This window comes from Argentina silus (genome assembly GCF_951799395.1).
Source record: "Argentina silus genome assembly, chromosome: X".
Taxonomy (NCBI): domain Eukaryota; kingdom Metazoa; phylum Chordata; class Actinopteri; order Argentiniformes; family Argentinidae; genus Argentina; species Argentina silus.
Window position 1 is genome coordinate 48,398,269 of NC_139653.1, and position 15,504 is coordinate 48,413,772.

Here is a 15,504-nt window from a genome sequence, read left to right on the forward strand (position 1 = left end):
AATGCTACCAATTAGGTGTTAGTTACAGTGCTCAAATAAACAGAACCAAAGTGTTGATAGGTGTGTGTGTGTGTGTGTGTGTGTGTCCTATTATCAAAAGGCTATGCATTGTTATATTAAGTGATAATCGTACATGTACCAACTATTATTTACATTACTGCCAATAAGAATAGGGAACTGCAGATCAGCATAATCTATTCTAGGTTCAAAGGAGGTTGTTCTGGTTTTGCAGCCAATTCCTCCTCTCTCTCTAGGCTACAGTACATCCTGTAGGTCTGAATTGCATGATAGTAATCTACACTTTAAGGATGTTATTACCTGTTAGTACATATAGCCTGTAGCCTAGCCCCAATCTGTGGCTAGGATTATAGTCATATTGCATTTGAATGATGTACAAATGAAAATAATCCTAGTTGTAGATGTGTTTTGACAGTAGCCTACCAACCGAAACACTCCCCGTTGAAACCGGAGCGCTCTAAGACCTTGTAGCTGTGAGAACCGCATTCCATCAATTTAAAAGGGGAACTCATTATAAAGGTGATGAACGCCTCACCTTTTCCACGCAGAAAGGAGGAAGCATATCGCTTCTCACGGAGACGCGGCTGTGCTGTACTTACCACTCCGGCTACGCTGTTCAGTCACCTGCGCACAGGTAAAGCCCGCATGACCACGGCGTGAATAACCTGCTGACGCCGCAGTTCTTCTGGATATTGCGCACTTGTAGAGTTGCTCCTCAGTGCGGTGGGATGAGTTTTATCACTGGTTGGAGACGCTCCGTCAAGAAAAATGACGGCAAAGGGTAAGTTGCAATATTCAGCGAACTATAAGATAAAGTTCCCCTCCCCAAAGAACGGAAACTTAGTCGTTGCTGATTGTACTCATACAGGAAGTCTTGCGGTACAATACTGAATCATATCAAAAGTGGTTGACTTCTGAAATGCCTTACTGAGATTGATATCAGCGCACTGTACTGAATGAGGCACGCGAAGCTCAGCGCGTGGTTGTGTAACCATTCCGATTCAATAGCAAGATAGTGACAGCACAGCTAAATAATAATAGCATGCGTACATTTAAAATATATCAATTGTGTAGGAGAAACGAATGTGTGCCACAAAAGTATTAGTGTTCACAGATAGATGGCAGAGGCAGCTTATGGTGACAGCCAGTTTAATCACCTGAAAACGAAGGCTATTGCTTATTGACATCGTAGAACAGTATTTGACGTTACCGTACCTACTTACACATAAATACAGACCGGTCTTATCGGGTTGTTCCATTGTCGTACTATGGTTGCAGTCTAAATATAGTCAGTATTATAGTGTCGGCTCCTCCCATAGGTAATTCATGCGATAACTATGATATAGAGGCCCTGTTCTGTATTGTGTGTGTGTGTGTGTGTGTGTGTGTGTGTGTGTGTGTGTGAGAGAGAGAGAGAGAATGAGAGTGTGATAGAGAGAATGTCCTCAGTCTGGGCTAATTGCCTTCTGTGCTATAAATACTGAAGGCTCCATGGAGTCTGTTAAAGTTGTTATCTGTCTTCACAACTCTCTTCTACTATCTCTCAGCTCAGAGGAGGTCTGCGTGTCACAGGGAACCAGTATTGACAAATAGCAGCAACAGTTAGCATCCAGAGATGGCCAGGCCGCCATTGTAAATAAGAATTTGGTCTTAACTGACCCGCCTGGATAGATATAGGTTAAAGGAACAAAAAGACTATGTAGTTTACTATTGAAGGGTGTCAGCATCCATAAATGAGACATCCTCATGTGCTAGGGAGAGGTTAGACAGCACCGAGTACTAATGAAGGGGTCAGCTAGTGAAGGCAAGCCAGAGAGGACGCTGACCCTCCTGTTTCTGTTTTAACTGTTCTGCTCAGACTGTGTTCTGCTCTGACTGTGTTTTGGCTGTTCTGTTCTGACTGTTTCTGCTCAGACTGTGTTCTGCTCTGACTGTGTTCTGCTTTGACTGTATTCTGCTCCGACTGTTTCTGCTGTGACTGTTTCTGCCCTGCCTGTAGCAATGCTGCAATCTCAGCTTGTGATCCCAATTCCCTGACCAGGTAGGTTTACACACCGCAAAACTTTGAGAAAAAAAAAGCAGACAGTGTTCTGCTCTGACTGTTTCTGCTCAGACTGTGTTCTGCTCTGACTGTGTTTTGACTCTTCTGCTCTGACTGTTTCTGCTCTGACTGTTTCTGCTCTGCCTGTAGCGATGCTGCGACCTCAGCCAGTGACCCCAACTCCCCGACCAGGTAGGTTTACACATCGCAAACCTCTGCAACACTTTCCCTTCCATGTCTCATCTATCTCATGCTAAGCCGTTGAAAACACCAAGGCCTGCAGCAACAGAAACAGACAGTGATAGTGGGGCAATAGGTAGCCTAGAGGTTAGAGAAATAAATCAAATAAAACATTGTTTGTTTGTTTGACAGTCATTCCTCATTATCTGTTTCGCTTCCAGGTTGGCGATCGTAAACAGCCCAGAACTGGACCCCATCATCACAGATTTCAAGTAAGTGAATATCAACCGTATCTGTATCAGATCAACTTCATGTCGTCCATTTTGCATTGATCTCTCTCAACACAATTGACATAAGGCAAAAGAAAAAAAAAAAGGAAGGAAGCGAGTCTGTATTTATCGGAAACTATGAACTTTCAACCTAATTTAAAACAACAAGTCATTAGAATAGAATCACTTCAGTACCTTCAGTATTTAGCATTGTGAGGTTTGTCCACCCTGCTCTGAAAACATTTTTCTATGTCCGGAATTCTATGGGTTTGGGTCACATTATTATGTTACTCAGACAATAGCCTCTTTTCAGGTAGTTGCCATCCCTGGTCGCTGCTCTCTAAGAGCCTCCATTATGCATCTGTGTGTTTCAGGTTACAGCTACCAGACAACAAAGATGCCCCCACATCTACACAACCCTCCGACACGTAAGTCCCTGGGCTGAGGTGAATGGATTGAGGTGAAGTGTAGTGTTGCAGTAGAGTTAGTGTAAGTCAGTGCTGAGGTGAAGTGTAGTGTTGCAGTAGAGTTAGTGTAAGTCAGTGCTGAGGTGAAGTGTAGTGTTGCAGTAGAGTTAGTGTCAGTCAGTGCTGAGGTGAAGTGTAGTGTTGCAGTAGAGTTAGTGTCAGTCAGTGCTGAGGTGAAGTGTAGTGTTGCAGTAGAGTTAGTGTAAGTCAGTGCTGAGGTGAAGTGTAGAGTTGCAGTAGAGTTAGTGTAAGTCAGTGCTGAGGTGAAGTGTAGTGTTGCAGTAGAGTTAGTGTCAGTCAGTGCTGAGGTGAAGTGTAGTGTTGCAGTAGAGTTAGTGTCAGTCAGTGCTGAGGTGAATGGATTGAGGTGAAGTGTAGTGTTGCAGTAGAGTTAGTGTAAGTCAGTGCTGAGGTGAAATGTAGTGTTGCAGTAGAGTTAGTGTAAGTCAGTGCTGAGGTGAAATGTAGTGTTGCAGTAGAGTTAGTGTCAGTCAGTGCTGAGGTGAATGGATAGGTGTGATGTGTAGTGTTTGTGTATATAAGTTTCAGTCCGTTAGAGATTGAGGATTGACAGTCAGCCAGTCAGTAGGAGGGCCTCGACAGAAGTCCCTCCCTGCTGTTCAGCATCGGTCAATAATTCACACATCCAGGAATAGTCTGCCTTCTCTGGCTCCAGGTGTCACAGAGGACAGGGTTCAAACGCCCATCCTATGAATGCCACTAGACCATGTTAGCCCACTGAACTTAAGCCTAGGCAGAGGGACCAAGAGGAAGCCCAACCAGCCCCAGCTAACCTGTCACTACGACCCCCTCGGCACTGATCTAGGATCAGAGTATCCCTTCTCCTAACCTGAACCATAGGAGAGGACAGCACACATCCGACCCGAGACAAGCGTCTAAAAGCAATGCTACCCTCCTTCCTCACCGTTCTTATATAGCAGCTGTATACGGTCTATAAACAGTGCTGGTGACTGTGAGAATGAGCCTGTTGTCAGTGAGCTGCTTGCCTGAGATCACATGAGGTGTAAATCAGCAGGCTTGCCTAGCCCGCAGGGCACAGTGAGAGGATATAGCTCTCTGGCTAGCAACACGTTCATATGCTGTTGTAACTGTATAGTCACAGTGTTGTTACACAGGTATAAGAGCAATGTCGTTCGTTTCAATGTTGCCTGAGTGCTTAGCTATGATCTGCCTTTCAACTGTTGTTGTGAACATGTAGTTTACATTGGTACACTGGATATACTCATCTCAACTGTCTCTTTTATGTCTCTACCATCTCATCTACTGTTTTTACTGTTTATCATCTACCGCCTGCCTCTGTTTATTGCCTCTACTGGTGAATATCAGCACCACAGAATATAATACAATAGAATAGCTAGCCCTGTCCTAGAACAGTTGTTGATTGGTTAATAGCTAGCCCTGTTTGGTTAATAGCTAGCCCTGTCCTAGAACAGTTGTTGATTGGTTAATAGCTAGCCCTGTCCTAGAACAGTTGTTGATTGGTTAATAGCTAGCCCTGTCCTAGAACAGTTGTTGATTGGTTAATAGCTAGCCCTGCCCTAGAACAGTTGTTGATTGGTTAATAGCTAGCCCTGCCCTAGATCAGTTGTTGATTGGTTAATAGCTAGCCCTGTCCTAGAACAGTTGTTGATTGGTTAATAGCTAGCCCTGTCCTAGAACAGTTGTTGATTGGTTAATAGCTAGCCCTGTCCTAGAACAGTTGTTGATTGGTTAATAGCTAGCCCTGTCCTAGATCAGTTGTTGATTGGTTAATAGCTAGCCCTGTCCTAGATCAGTTGTTGATTGGTTAATAGCTAGCCCTGTCCTAGATAATATAATATAATATAATAAATGCCATTTAGCTGATGCTTTTATCCAAAGCGACTTACATTGCAGTAAGTGCATACATTTCAGTATATATGGTCCCAGCAGGAATCCAACCCACAAACTAAGCGTTGTTAGCGCCATGCTCTACCAACTGAGCCACAGAGGACCAGTTGTTGAGTGGTTAATAGCTAACCCTGTCCTAGATCTATAATGATATACATCTATAAACATCTCTCTCTCTCTCTCTCTCTATATATATATATATAGCTATAAACATATATATACATATGTCATGATATACATCTATAAACATCTATAATGATATACATCTATATACATCTATAATTATATACATCTATAATGATATACACTCACTGAACACTTTATTAGGAACACTATACTAATACTGGGTAGGGCCTCCCTTTGCTATCAAAAAAGCCTCAATTCTTCTGGCCAATTCTCCTGGCTTTGTATGACTGTGTTTTATACAGAAGAAACATTCTCGTTCTTGTCCTCCTAGAATGTCTGAATACATCATGCATAATCCAGTGTGCTTGCCTGTTTTACTTTTAGTGACAGCCTACTTCCTCAGTGCTCCTGCCTGCGCCGCTGTGCTGCAGCTGTGTGTGTGTGTGTGTGTGTGTGTGTGTGTGTGCGTGTGCGTGTGTGTCTGTGTGTGTGATTCACTGCAGCAGAAGCAGAAAGGCTACTAAGTGTACATCGCAGGACTTTGCTAAAGATCGTTAGCAGAACTCGTCCTCTCCTCTCCTCTCCTCTCCTCTCCTCTCCTCTACTCTCCTCTACTCTGTTTTCCTCTACTCTGTTTTCCTCTACTCTGTTTTCCTCTCCTCTCCTCTCCTCTCCTCGACAGCTCACAGCAGACAAGGAAGCCAACTACCCTCTAGGATGATGCTGCATGCACGTGTTATGTTGCGGTCTTAGTGTACGTACAGTTAGATAGCCTGTGGTTGTTAGATTTCTTCTGTGGTTGTTTTTTGGTTGTTTTATCTGTCCGGAGTCCTGCGCAGCAAAACTGGCCCTGCCGGTGTGTCAGCCAACCAGATAGCGGTGCCGGTATCTCAGCCAATCAGAGAGCAGACTGCAGTGTGTAGCGTGAGTGTGTTGATGGGAAAGAGGTGGGACTGGGGGGAGGAGAGTTTAGGGAGTGTGTGTGTGTGTGTGTGTGTGTGTGTGTGTGTGTGTGTGTGTGTGTGTGTGTGTGTGTGTGTGTGTGTGTGTGTGCGCGTGTGTGCGCGTGTGTGCGTGTGTGTGCGTGTGTGTGCGTGTGTGTGGAGGCGGAGGCGGAGAGTTGGAGATGGGGGGAGATAGAATGCTTAGTTTCCTCATGTGTGATAGTCATCCCAATCTTATTAAGGGTTGTGTCCTCCCTCCCCTGTCCCTCCCTGGCCTGCCCGCCTGCCTCCCTCCTCCTACTAAAGGGACAGAGCTGATCTGCTGTGTGCTCGTGGAGAGGCCTGAACCTTCGTAGTCTCTTCTCTACCTTCGCTGTCTGTCTCTCTCCCTCCCTCTATCACTCTACCAGATGAAAATGTCAGCAGAGGACGAAACTCTTTCGAACGGGTAAGAGACAGATTAGATACTGCTGCTGCTGCTTCTGCTGCTGCTTCTGCTGCTGCTTCTGCTACTGCTGCTGCTTCTGCTACTGCTGCTGCTACTGCTTCTGCTACTGCTACTGCTACTGCTTCTGCTACTGCTGCGTATGGAAGTGAAGAGAGAGGAGATGCGATTAGACGAGATGAGCTGTGTGTGTGTGTGTGTGTGTGTGTGTACGTGTGTGTGTGTGTGTGTACGTGTGTGTGTGTGTGTGTGTGTGTGTGTGTGTGTGTGTGTACAGTATGCGTGGGTGTGTGTTGTGCTGTCACATGATGTCACGTACGCTAGGAAGCCTATCTGACAGTGATAGAACAGGACTATTCTCTTCAGACTGTGTGAGGCATGTGGACAAACTGGCCAGGCTGATAAAGGAACACCTACAGACTTTTGCCTGAGCTTTGTGTTACAGAAACTGTGTTCTACTGCAGTGCTGCTGGCCTGTTTCTCTGTAACAGCATACAGGAGGTTAGACTGTTTCTCTGTAACAGCATACAGGAGGTTAGCCCTGGCTGCCTGTTTCTCTGTAACAGCCTTCAAGAGGTTAGACTGTTTCTCTGTAACAGCATACAGGAGGTTAGCCCTGGCTGCCTGTTTCTCTGTAACAGCATACAGGAGGATAGCTCTGGCTGCCTGTTTCTCCGTAACAGCATACAGGAGATTAGCCCTGGCTGTCTGTTTCTCCGTAACAGCATACAGGAGGTTAGCCCTGGCTGCCTGTTTCTCTGTAGCAGCCTTCAAGAGGTTAGACTGTTTCTCTGTAACAGCATACAGGAGGTTAGCCCTGGCTGCCTGTTTGTCTGTAACAGCCTTCAAGAGGTTAGACTGTTTCTCTGTAACAGCATACAGGAGGTTAGCCCTGGCTGCCTGTTTCTCTGTAACAGCATACAGGAGGATAGCTCTGGCTGCCTGTTTCTCCGTAACAGCATACAGGAGATTAGCCCTGGCTGTCTGTTTCTCCGTAACAGCATACAGGAGGTTAGCCCTGGCTGCCTGTGTCTCTGTAACAGCCTACTACTAGCTATCAGATGGAAAACAGATAAGATAAGGCCGGTGCGTGTATGTGTGTGTGTGTGTGTGTCCATGCGTCGGTGCGTGTGTGTGTGTGCATGTGTATTTGTGTGTGTCTGTGTGTTCCTCTCTCAGTAATGATCTTCATTGTGCAAGATGTCCTCTGGAGAAATCAGCCGAGCATTTTGTTGAGTTGCTGACTTCAATTAATTAATTACTGGGACAATGTATAGTAGCTATGCACAAGCTCTTCCATTGTTGTGACCACCATCATGCCACTTCATTGAGCCAAAGCAGTGTCTTTGGCTGCCCTATGGTCATCCCTATGGCCATAGGCATCTGGGACCACAGAGTCCTGCCGCACAGCCCCAAAGGAGAGGAACTGCTGAGACAGGGGAAGAGAGAGACGTAGATTGAAGACCCTTCTCTTCAGGCTACATCTTAACGGTCCCTCCTAAAGACCTCTTCACCCCCACTACCCCCCCTGTACAAGTTTCTCTCCTGTTAATAAAAAAAAATAATAATAATAATCTTCTGGCATTGTGACTGCCAACGGCCCCTGGTCTGAGCATTGGTTACTTTATCTTATGGTGACTGATGATTCACTTACTTAAACAAATGTATTTGTTGTAAGTCGCTTTGGATAAAGACGTCTGCTAAATGCCATAAATGTAAATGTAAATGAGAGACACAGCGGTCAGGTTGTGGTCTGGATATGAATGACATAACGACTCACTTAGTTGGACAATATCAAAACCTAATGGTCATTTCTCTCTGTTTCGTCATTTCAGCAGTTATTTCACTTCACTTCACTTCACTTACTTCAATTCACTTTGCTGTTGTTGAATTGTATCAAACACACGTCCATGTTGCCATTTCACGTTAGTTTGGGCCAACGGCCAGAGACATTGTTGTTGAATTCTACAGCGCTAGTTTTCTGTCTTTTGGTTGATAATCAGTCAAACCAGTCAGTCAAACCAGCTCTCCAACATAACTGCCCGGTCACATAGCACTGTTAATCTGTGTCAGCAGCACTGGATTATTCAATAAGAAATATCAAATCACATTTGTATTGGTATTTCTTCTGGTGTGCTGATTTCTGGTCTGTGTGACCGGGCAGTTATGTTTGACTGACTGGTTTGACTGATTATCAGCCTAAAGACAGAAAACTGGCACTGTAGAATGTTCTGACAGAATTAACCCTGAGCCAGTGCTTAAAGCCAGAGCTTTAAAACTGTGTAAGACCGAACTAGTTCTCTCTCTTAAGGGCATTTATCTATTGTATTCTATTGTATTCTATTGTATTGTAGTGTCTGGGTTCTATAAGGCCTTGGTTATGGTCTCAGTGTGTCTGTTCTCCTGCCTTGCCTCTCCATGTGTTATTGAGCTGGGAGCAGGAAGTCTTGGTCTGTCGTCGCTGGTCATAGGGTAGATAGATGTTCTGGTCATCCCCAAGTCATTAGGCCATTCCAGAGGGGGAGGGAGAGTGTGTGTGTGTGTGTGTGTGTGTGTGTGTGTGTGTGTGTGTGTGTGTGTGTGTGTGTGTGTGTGTGTGTGTGTGTGTGTGTGGGGGGGGGGGGGGGGGGGGGGTGTGTATGATGTGTGAGCGTGCATGTGTGTGTGTGTGTGGGGGGGGGGTATGACGTGTGTGCGTGCATGTGTGTGTGTGTGTGTGTGTGGGGGGGGGGGGGGGGGTGTGACGTGTGTGCGACATGTGTGCGACATGTGTGCATACAGTGTGTGTGTGTGTGTGCGTGTGTGACGTGTGTGTGAGATGTGTGTGTGTGTGACGTGTGTGTCCGATATGATCCCTCATGAAGTCATTAAAGTAGTGTGTTAGTTTTGAAGCGTAGCACTGATATGAACAGGCCCTCTGTGTGGCTGACGGGCAGGAATGCTAAAGGGATGTCTGTCCATTAGTTACAGTCACAGAGGACATTAGTCTTAATGGTGCAGACCTCCTTCTAAGGCATAACTCTATTGTCTTAGTAGAATGCCTACAATGAGCCTGTCCTATTTCTACCTCCACCAGCCTCCCCTGGTCTGTCTCAGGCATGACTCTATTGTCTTCATAGAGGCTCAGCGTGTGGGGAAGGATGCGTGTCATTGGCTGAGAGGTGGCTAGTGTTCGGGGGAGGATGCATGTCATTGGCTGTGAGGTGGCGAGGCCAGTCGGTGGTGGCAGTGGTGTGATCTGATACACATGGATCTCATAGTGGTGGTCACATGGCTAAGGGGGTTTCTGCCTGTTTCAATTACGTCTTCAGATTGGCCTATAGCTTTGGTTCAGCAACTTCTGTGGCCTTTTTATGAGATGCTACTGAAGTCAGGTTTTTTTTTTTTTTTAAGAAGTACCTCAAGACCTGGTCTGATTTACCCTCACAAATTAGCAGCTGCTGGGGAGCACTTTACCAAACCTTCTAATCAATGGAAGGGTATCCACGTTGTTGTTGTTGTTGTTGTTTTTTTTCTGGGACCATGACAACATCAGTGAGACAGAGATAATGGGTTTCTAATGGTCCGTTGCTGGTAACAATCTCTCTGTAGTTCATAGATGTGGTGAGGCTCTGATGGAACTGCCTGTCTGAAATGAGCCAGGCCAGGATAAGAGATCTGCTCAGTGATAGAGCTCAGTTCCTCAGGGCCTCAGGCTATGTTTGGACTGATACAGTGGCACTGCAAGAACACCACAGGGCAGGTAACATGGCCGTCAGAAACTGGGACAATACCATGACGAGTTTGGAGGTTGTTAGGGCTCCCCTGCCGCCCCCACCCCCCTCTAAAACAAAAACAGGGGCACTGCAGCAGAGAAACAGAGCTTGAGGGAGAGGGAGAGAGAGCTAGGGAGGGGAGAGAGAGGGAGGGAGGGAGGGGAAGGGCAGAGAGAGAGCTAGGGAGGGGAGAAAGCAATAGGGTGTGAGGGGAGAGAGAGAAATAGGAACAAGAGGAGGGAGGGAGAGAGAGAAATAGGAACAAGAGGGAGGAGAGAGGGAGAGAGGGAGGGAGGGAGAGAAGGACAGAGAGAGAGAGGTGACATGGCTCTTTTTAAAGCCTTTGTAATTGAAGCTTTTGGCAATGTTGAATTGTTCTTTTGTATTCAAACTCTGTTATTCTATTCAATAGACCTCACAGACGTCTGGTTGGAGACATGAACAAACAAACAGATTTTGTCCAGGAGTGAAGGCATGACATAAGAGAATAGAACGTGTTCAGGTGGTGCAGGATATTGACATTACCGTAATCAGCCACTTTCATTCAAGTGTTTGAGTGTTTAAAGCTGTTGCCCATGATTGAGGTAAATTACGGCCATGTTTGAAGGTGCGACAGGATGTTAAAACAGGCTGATGAAGGCTAATGGTTGCTGTTGGACTAGACCAGTGGAGGCTGGTGGAGGTATTCAGCCCGTCCTCCGATTTCTACCTCCACTAGCCTCCCCTGATAGATGTATGTATATACTGCAGCTCTTCCACAGGTGCTTAAAGACTTTACATCATCATGGAGGGGGTCATAGTGGGTGCACTGAGTGTTCAAGTTTACACAGACACTTCATTGACCCCCCCCTTCTCTCCACCCCCCCCCCCTTTCTCTCTCTCTCTCTCTCTCTCTCTCTCTCTCTCTTCCCCTCCCCCCTCTCTCTCTCCCCCTCCTCCCATTCACAGGTCCCTGCGGTCGGACCTGTCGCTGACCCTGGAGGATTGCATGGTGGCGTTGGACCTTTTCCTCAGGAACGACTTTGAGGATGCTCTGTCCAGGCTGCGCTGCAGGTGAGACACCCAGAACAGGATCTGGACCAGGATCACGGACCTACGCAGTTAGCTGACCAGGGGAGGCTGGTGGAGGCAGAAATCGGTGGACGGGCTCATTGATTTCAACCTCCACCAGCCTCCACTACGGATGACACACCAGTGTCAAAATAGCAGCAGATTTATTTTCTTGAGGTGCACTCTTGATCTAGCTGCTCTGGGACTATTTTGTCCATTTCATGACTATTACATTTAATGACTATTCCGTTTAATGACTATTCCATTTCATGACTATTCCGTTTAATGACTATTCCGTTTAATGACTATTCCATTTCAGGACTATTCCGTTTTAGGATTATTCCATTGGTTCCATTCCATTGCTCAAAACAACCACTATTTTGACCCCGGTCTGTGTAGTGTTACGATGATGCGTTCACAACTCTCCAGCCATCTCTCCTGGTTAACACCCTGTCAGCATTGTGTTCAGCATTGTGTTCCAGCACCACATTCTTAGGTTACCTGCAGTATTGTTCTGTGTGTTTTCTATCTTCCACGATCAGGACCTTCTAAACACTCAGGCTTTCTCTCCTTCTCTGCCCCTCCCTCCCAAGCCCCAGTTTCTCCTCAGCCCTACCTCTGTGTCTCAACACCACACACACACACACACACACACACACACCCTCACTGTCACACAACTGAATGGATATACAGCCCTCTACTTAATCCCTCTCAGTTTTCGTCATAAGTCTCTCCCTGATGGCTGACTACAGGACAGCCATGTATGAACACTGACACACTGACAGCTTAGGCCACGTATGACTAGCCCATATAGAGTACATAGCTGCCAAGCCCATACACATAGCTAAGTCTACAGCCTTCACGACACACGCCTACATGAAATAAAGGAAATATTTACCCTGAAGGTAATGTGTCTGTATCTGCCCAGTCCCTGCCTCTATGGCCCCGCCCATCTGGCCCCGCCCCGCCCCTCTAGCTCCTGCTACCTGAGCCCTGTCATTTGAACTGTAGTTCTTGGGCGAGGCGAGGCTCAGGGTGTTATGGGATATGTAGTAGGGCAGAGCCCATGGCTGGCCAGTTTAACACCCCTCCGCCTGCCATTGTTTGCTGCTCGGAGAGAACCCTTTGTTAGAAAAGCCGGCCGCGTCAGGATACTGGTATGTGATGTCACATAATGTGACATTCTACAATAGGTTTAGATCGATGTTGTTAGAGAATAACCAACAGAGAACATCTAAGGAGAGACAAACACGGCTGAGATAGCAATGCTCCTCTCCGCCAATCTCTTCTTTCCCCTTCACTCCCTCTCTCCATCCTCTCTCTCTCTCTCTTCTCCCCCCTCTCTTCTCTCATATCCCTCCCTTTGCCTCTCCCCCCGTTCCTCTCCACTCCCTCTGGCTGTTGCTCTGACGCAGTAAGCTTGGCCAGGTACTCTGCAGCATAAATACACACACACACACACACACACACACACACACACACACACACACACACACACACAGATCTGCTCTTATCATATCTCAGTATATTCACAGCATTGTGGAACTCATTGTGCAGCCAGTCACACAGTCATACATTCATGATTAGGCTAATGTATATCTCCTCAGTCAATCTGGAACCGTGTCTCACAGAAGCACAGACAAAGGACCGAGAGTTAAGTCTGATTCAGAAAGAGTCATGACATTCATTCCTACAGTGAGAGTCCACGACTGCCTGCTGTGTTCTAGCTAGCTGCCCCAAACATGCCAACATGCTAACAGTCCTATGTTCTAGCTAGCTGCCCCACCATGCTAACAGGGCAGGGCTGCTGTTGTTTTCTAGCTAGCTGCCCCAACATGCCAAAAGAGCAGGCACAGCCTTACGTAATGGTCCTGTCCCAATCGCCTATCCCTGCTGCTGCTGCTGCTGCTGCTGCTGCTGTCGTCCCACCCCATTCTTGCATGCCATGGGGGGGCTAAGCTAGGCTAGTCAGGAACACCAATAATCTGAGCTCAGCAACAAACTGCTAAAATTGCCTCATGTCTTCACACTCAAAACACTGGATTACATCTCTCAATGGTATGGCTAGTTATGTAATTCACATTCACATTCACACAGCCACTTCTCTATTTTTCTCTGCTTCCCTCCATCCCTCTCTCTCTCTCGCTCTCTCTCTCTCTCTCTCTCTCTCTGAGGATGTGTTTCTGCCAGGACATTAGATTACATTGACCCATGATGGTGATTACGACTCAGTCAGGAGTTCAGGCCCCGCCTCCTCACACTAGTCCCTGTCTGTCTGTTTGTCTGTCTGTCTGTCTGTCCATCTCTACAGCAGTCAACAACAGACAGACGGACCGACAGACAGACGGACAGACGGACGGACACAAATACATGGGCTGTTGTTGTTGTTGTTGCTCACCCACTTCAGCTGGGCCTCGCCTTGACCAGTCCCTCTTCATTCATGTATACTATCAGCTTATATTGAACGGAAAGCTTGGAAAAAAAACAATCAAATAAAAGACGTATTCAGTACAGCAAGTGGTGTGTACATCTACACGTTTACTCATGGGGGAGACAGGAATAGCGTGTGTTAAATATTGATGTTAAAGCTTTTGTGACTCAGCAGGACAATGTGACTAATGGTCGTCTAATGGTTTAGCTAGGAGCTGCTCCCGGTACGAGCCTTCTCCTCGGTCGTCACATGACTCCTGTCTGTAGTCACCAGCAGTAAAATGTCAGTAATGCAGACATGCCACATTCCTACAATGGCTGTACCCTCGGCAGGCTGCGTCACAGAGCAGTGCCACCAGTATTGTCCCTGTGTCTTCATGCTGGTAGCCGGTCAGAACAGCACGCACACACACGCACGCACACACACACGCACACACACACGCACACACACACGCGCACACACACGCACACACACACACACACACACACACGCACACGCACACGCACACACACACACACACACACACACACACACACACACACACACACACACACACACACACCAGTCTGATCAGACCAGTAAGTCCAAGTAAGTGGAATGTCACTCTCTGGAACTTCACATAGGCCTGTCGCCAAGGGAATGGGACCTACTGTTGTATGTGTTGTGCGTGTATGCGTGTGTGTGTGTGTGTGTGCGTGTGTGTGCGAGTGTGTGCGAGTGTGTGCGAGTGTGTGCGAGTGTGTGTGTGTGTGTGTGTGTGTGTGTGTGTGTGTGTGTGTGTGTTGTTGATCAGATGTGTTGAATGTCTACGGGACCTGATGACACACACGTGTCGTATTTGTGACCCCAAGCTTGTGCTCCTCCTCCTTTGTTTGGGGAAGTGGGTTTCTCCCTGAGTCATGTAACATAATATGTTAGTTATGACAATGTGACAATAGGACCTACAAATAGCTTCTGAATCTTCTGGTTCTATTTCCTGTTTCTTCCCAGAACCAAAGACAGCATGTACCATGCGCTGACATATGCCACCATACTGGAGATGCAGGCTATGATGACCTTTGACCCGGAACACATCATAGCAGTGGGAAACACCATGAAGGAGGCCCAGGCTGTGTGCCAGCGGTGAGGCCTGTGTGTGTGTGTGTGTGTGTGTGTGTGTGTGTGTGAGTGAGAGAGTGTGTGTGTGTGTGCATTTGCATCTGAGTGTGTGTGTGTGTGTGTGAGTGAGAGAGTGTGTGTGTGTGTGTGTGCATTTGCATCTGAGTGTGTGTGTGTGTGTGTGTTGTTATGGAAAATACATTCATATAACTATTTTCAGGTTATACACTTTCATATGACTGATACAACTTGTGTAACTCCTGTGATTACATTTTCTCTTGCCACACCTCTAAGGTTCTATAGCCATTGTTCTGAGAAGCACTGTATGATTTACCATATGAACAGCGGTGATCTCTGAGGGGTGGTCAGAGAGAGCAATAATGGGGGGACAGGCGCATCCTGCCGATAGGTGTGAAATGTTGAACGGCGATTAATCAGTAAGAAAGCGCTGATTATTTAGTAAGAGAGTCTCCCCATTGTTCATTCTCTCCCGCCATTTCTCACGTAAGCACAAGCCCATCAGCCGATAACCTTGTAGGCGCCTGGCAATATGTTCAAACTGTATAAAAGACAAACCTGATCATTGTCTCTTTAGACTTGTGCTGAACGGACCCCCGGCTTTACGCTGGGCTGCTGTTACGCTCTTGTCTCTTGTTTGCAAGCAATAAATACCGGACTCGTATATTGTGGCTACTCAGGACTTGTTTCTTGATTCTTACCTCAGAAGAGCTAAAGTACAGAGTGGTAAATCCTAGACTTCCACCACAGTGTGTGTGTGTGTGTGTGTGTG

The 15,504-nt window shown here is 46.7% G+C and overlaps 1 protein-coding gene across 4 annotated transcripts in view; it reads left to right on the top strand.

Annotated features, from left to right (window-relative positions):
• The first annotated feature begins 575 nt into the window (after positions 1-575).
• Positions 576-15,504, top strand: part of ttc39a (tetratricopeptide repeat domain 39A) — a 27,667-nt gene continuing 12,738 nt past the window's right edge. Inside the window, exons 1-7 of one of the 4 annotated variants that reach the window (XM_083696041.1) lie at positions 576-799; positions 2,018-2,059; positions 2,210-2,251; positions 2,461-2,511; positions 2,883-2,936; positions 11,084-11,188; positions 14,607-14,738. In XM_083696041.1, coding sequence (XP_083552167.1) covers positions 747-799; positions 2,018-2,059; positions 2,210-2,251; positions 2,461-2,511; positions 2,883-2,936; positions 11,084-11,188; positions 14,607-14,738 — 479 coding nt within the window. In that variant the 5' untranslated portion in view covers positions 576-746. Of the gene's footprint in view, positions 800-2,017; positions 2,060-2,209; positions 2,252-2,460; positions 2,512-2,882; positions 2,937-6,252; positions 6,384-11,083; positions 11,189-14,606; positions 14,739-15,504 lie in introns of those variants that run through there. The other 3 variants (XM_083696042.1, XM_083696043.1, XM_083696044.1) reach the window with 3 other exon arrangements.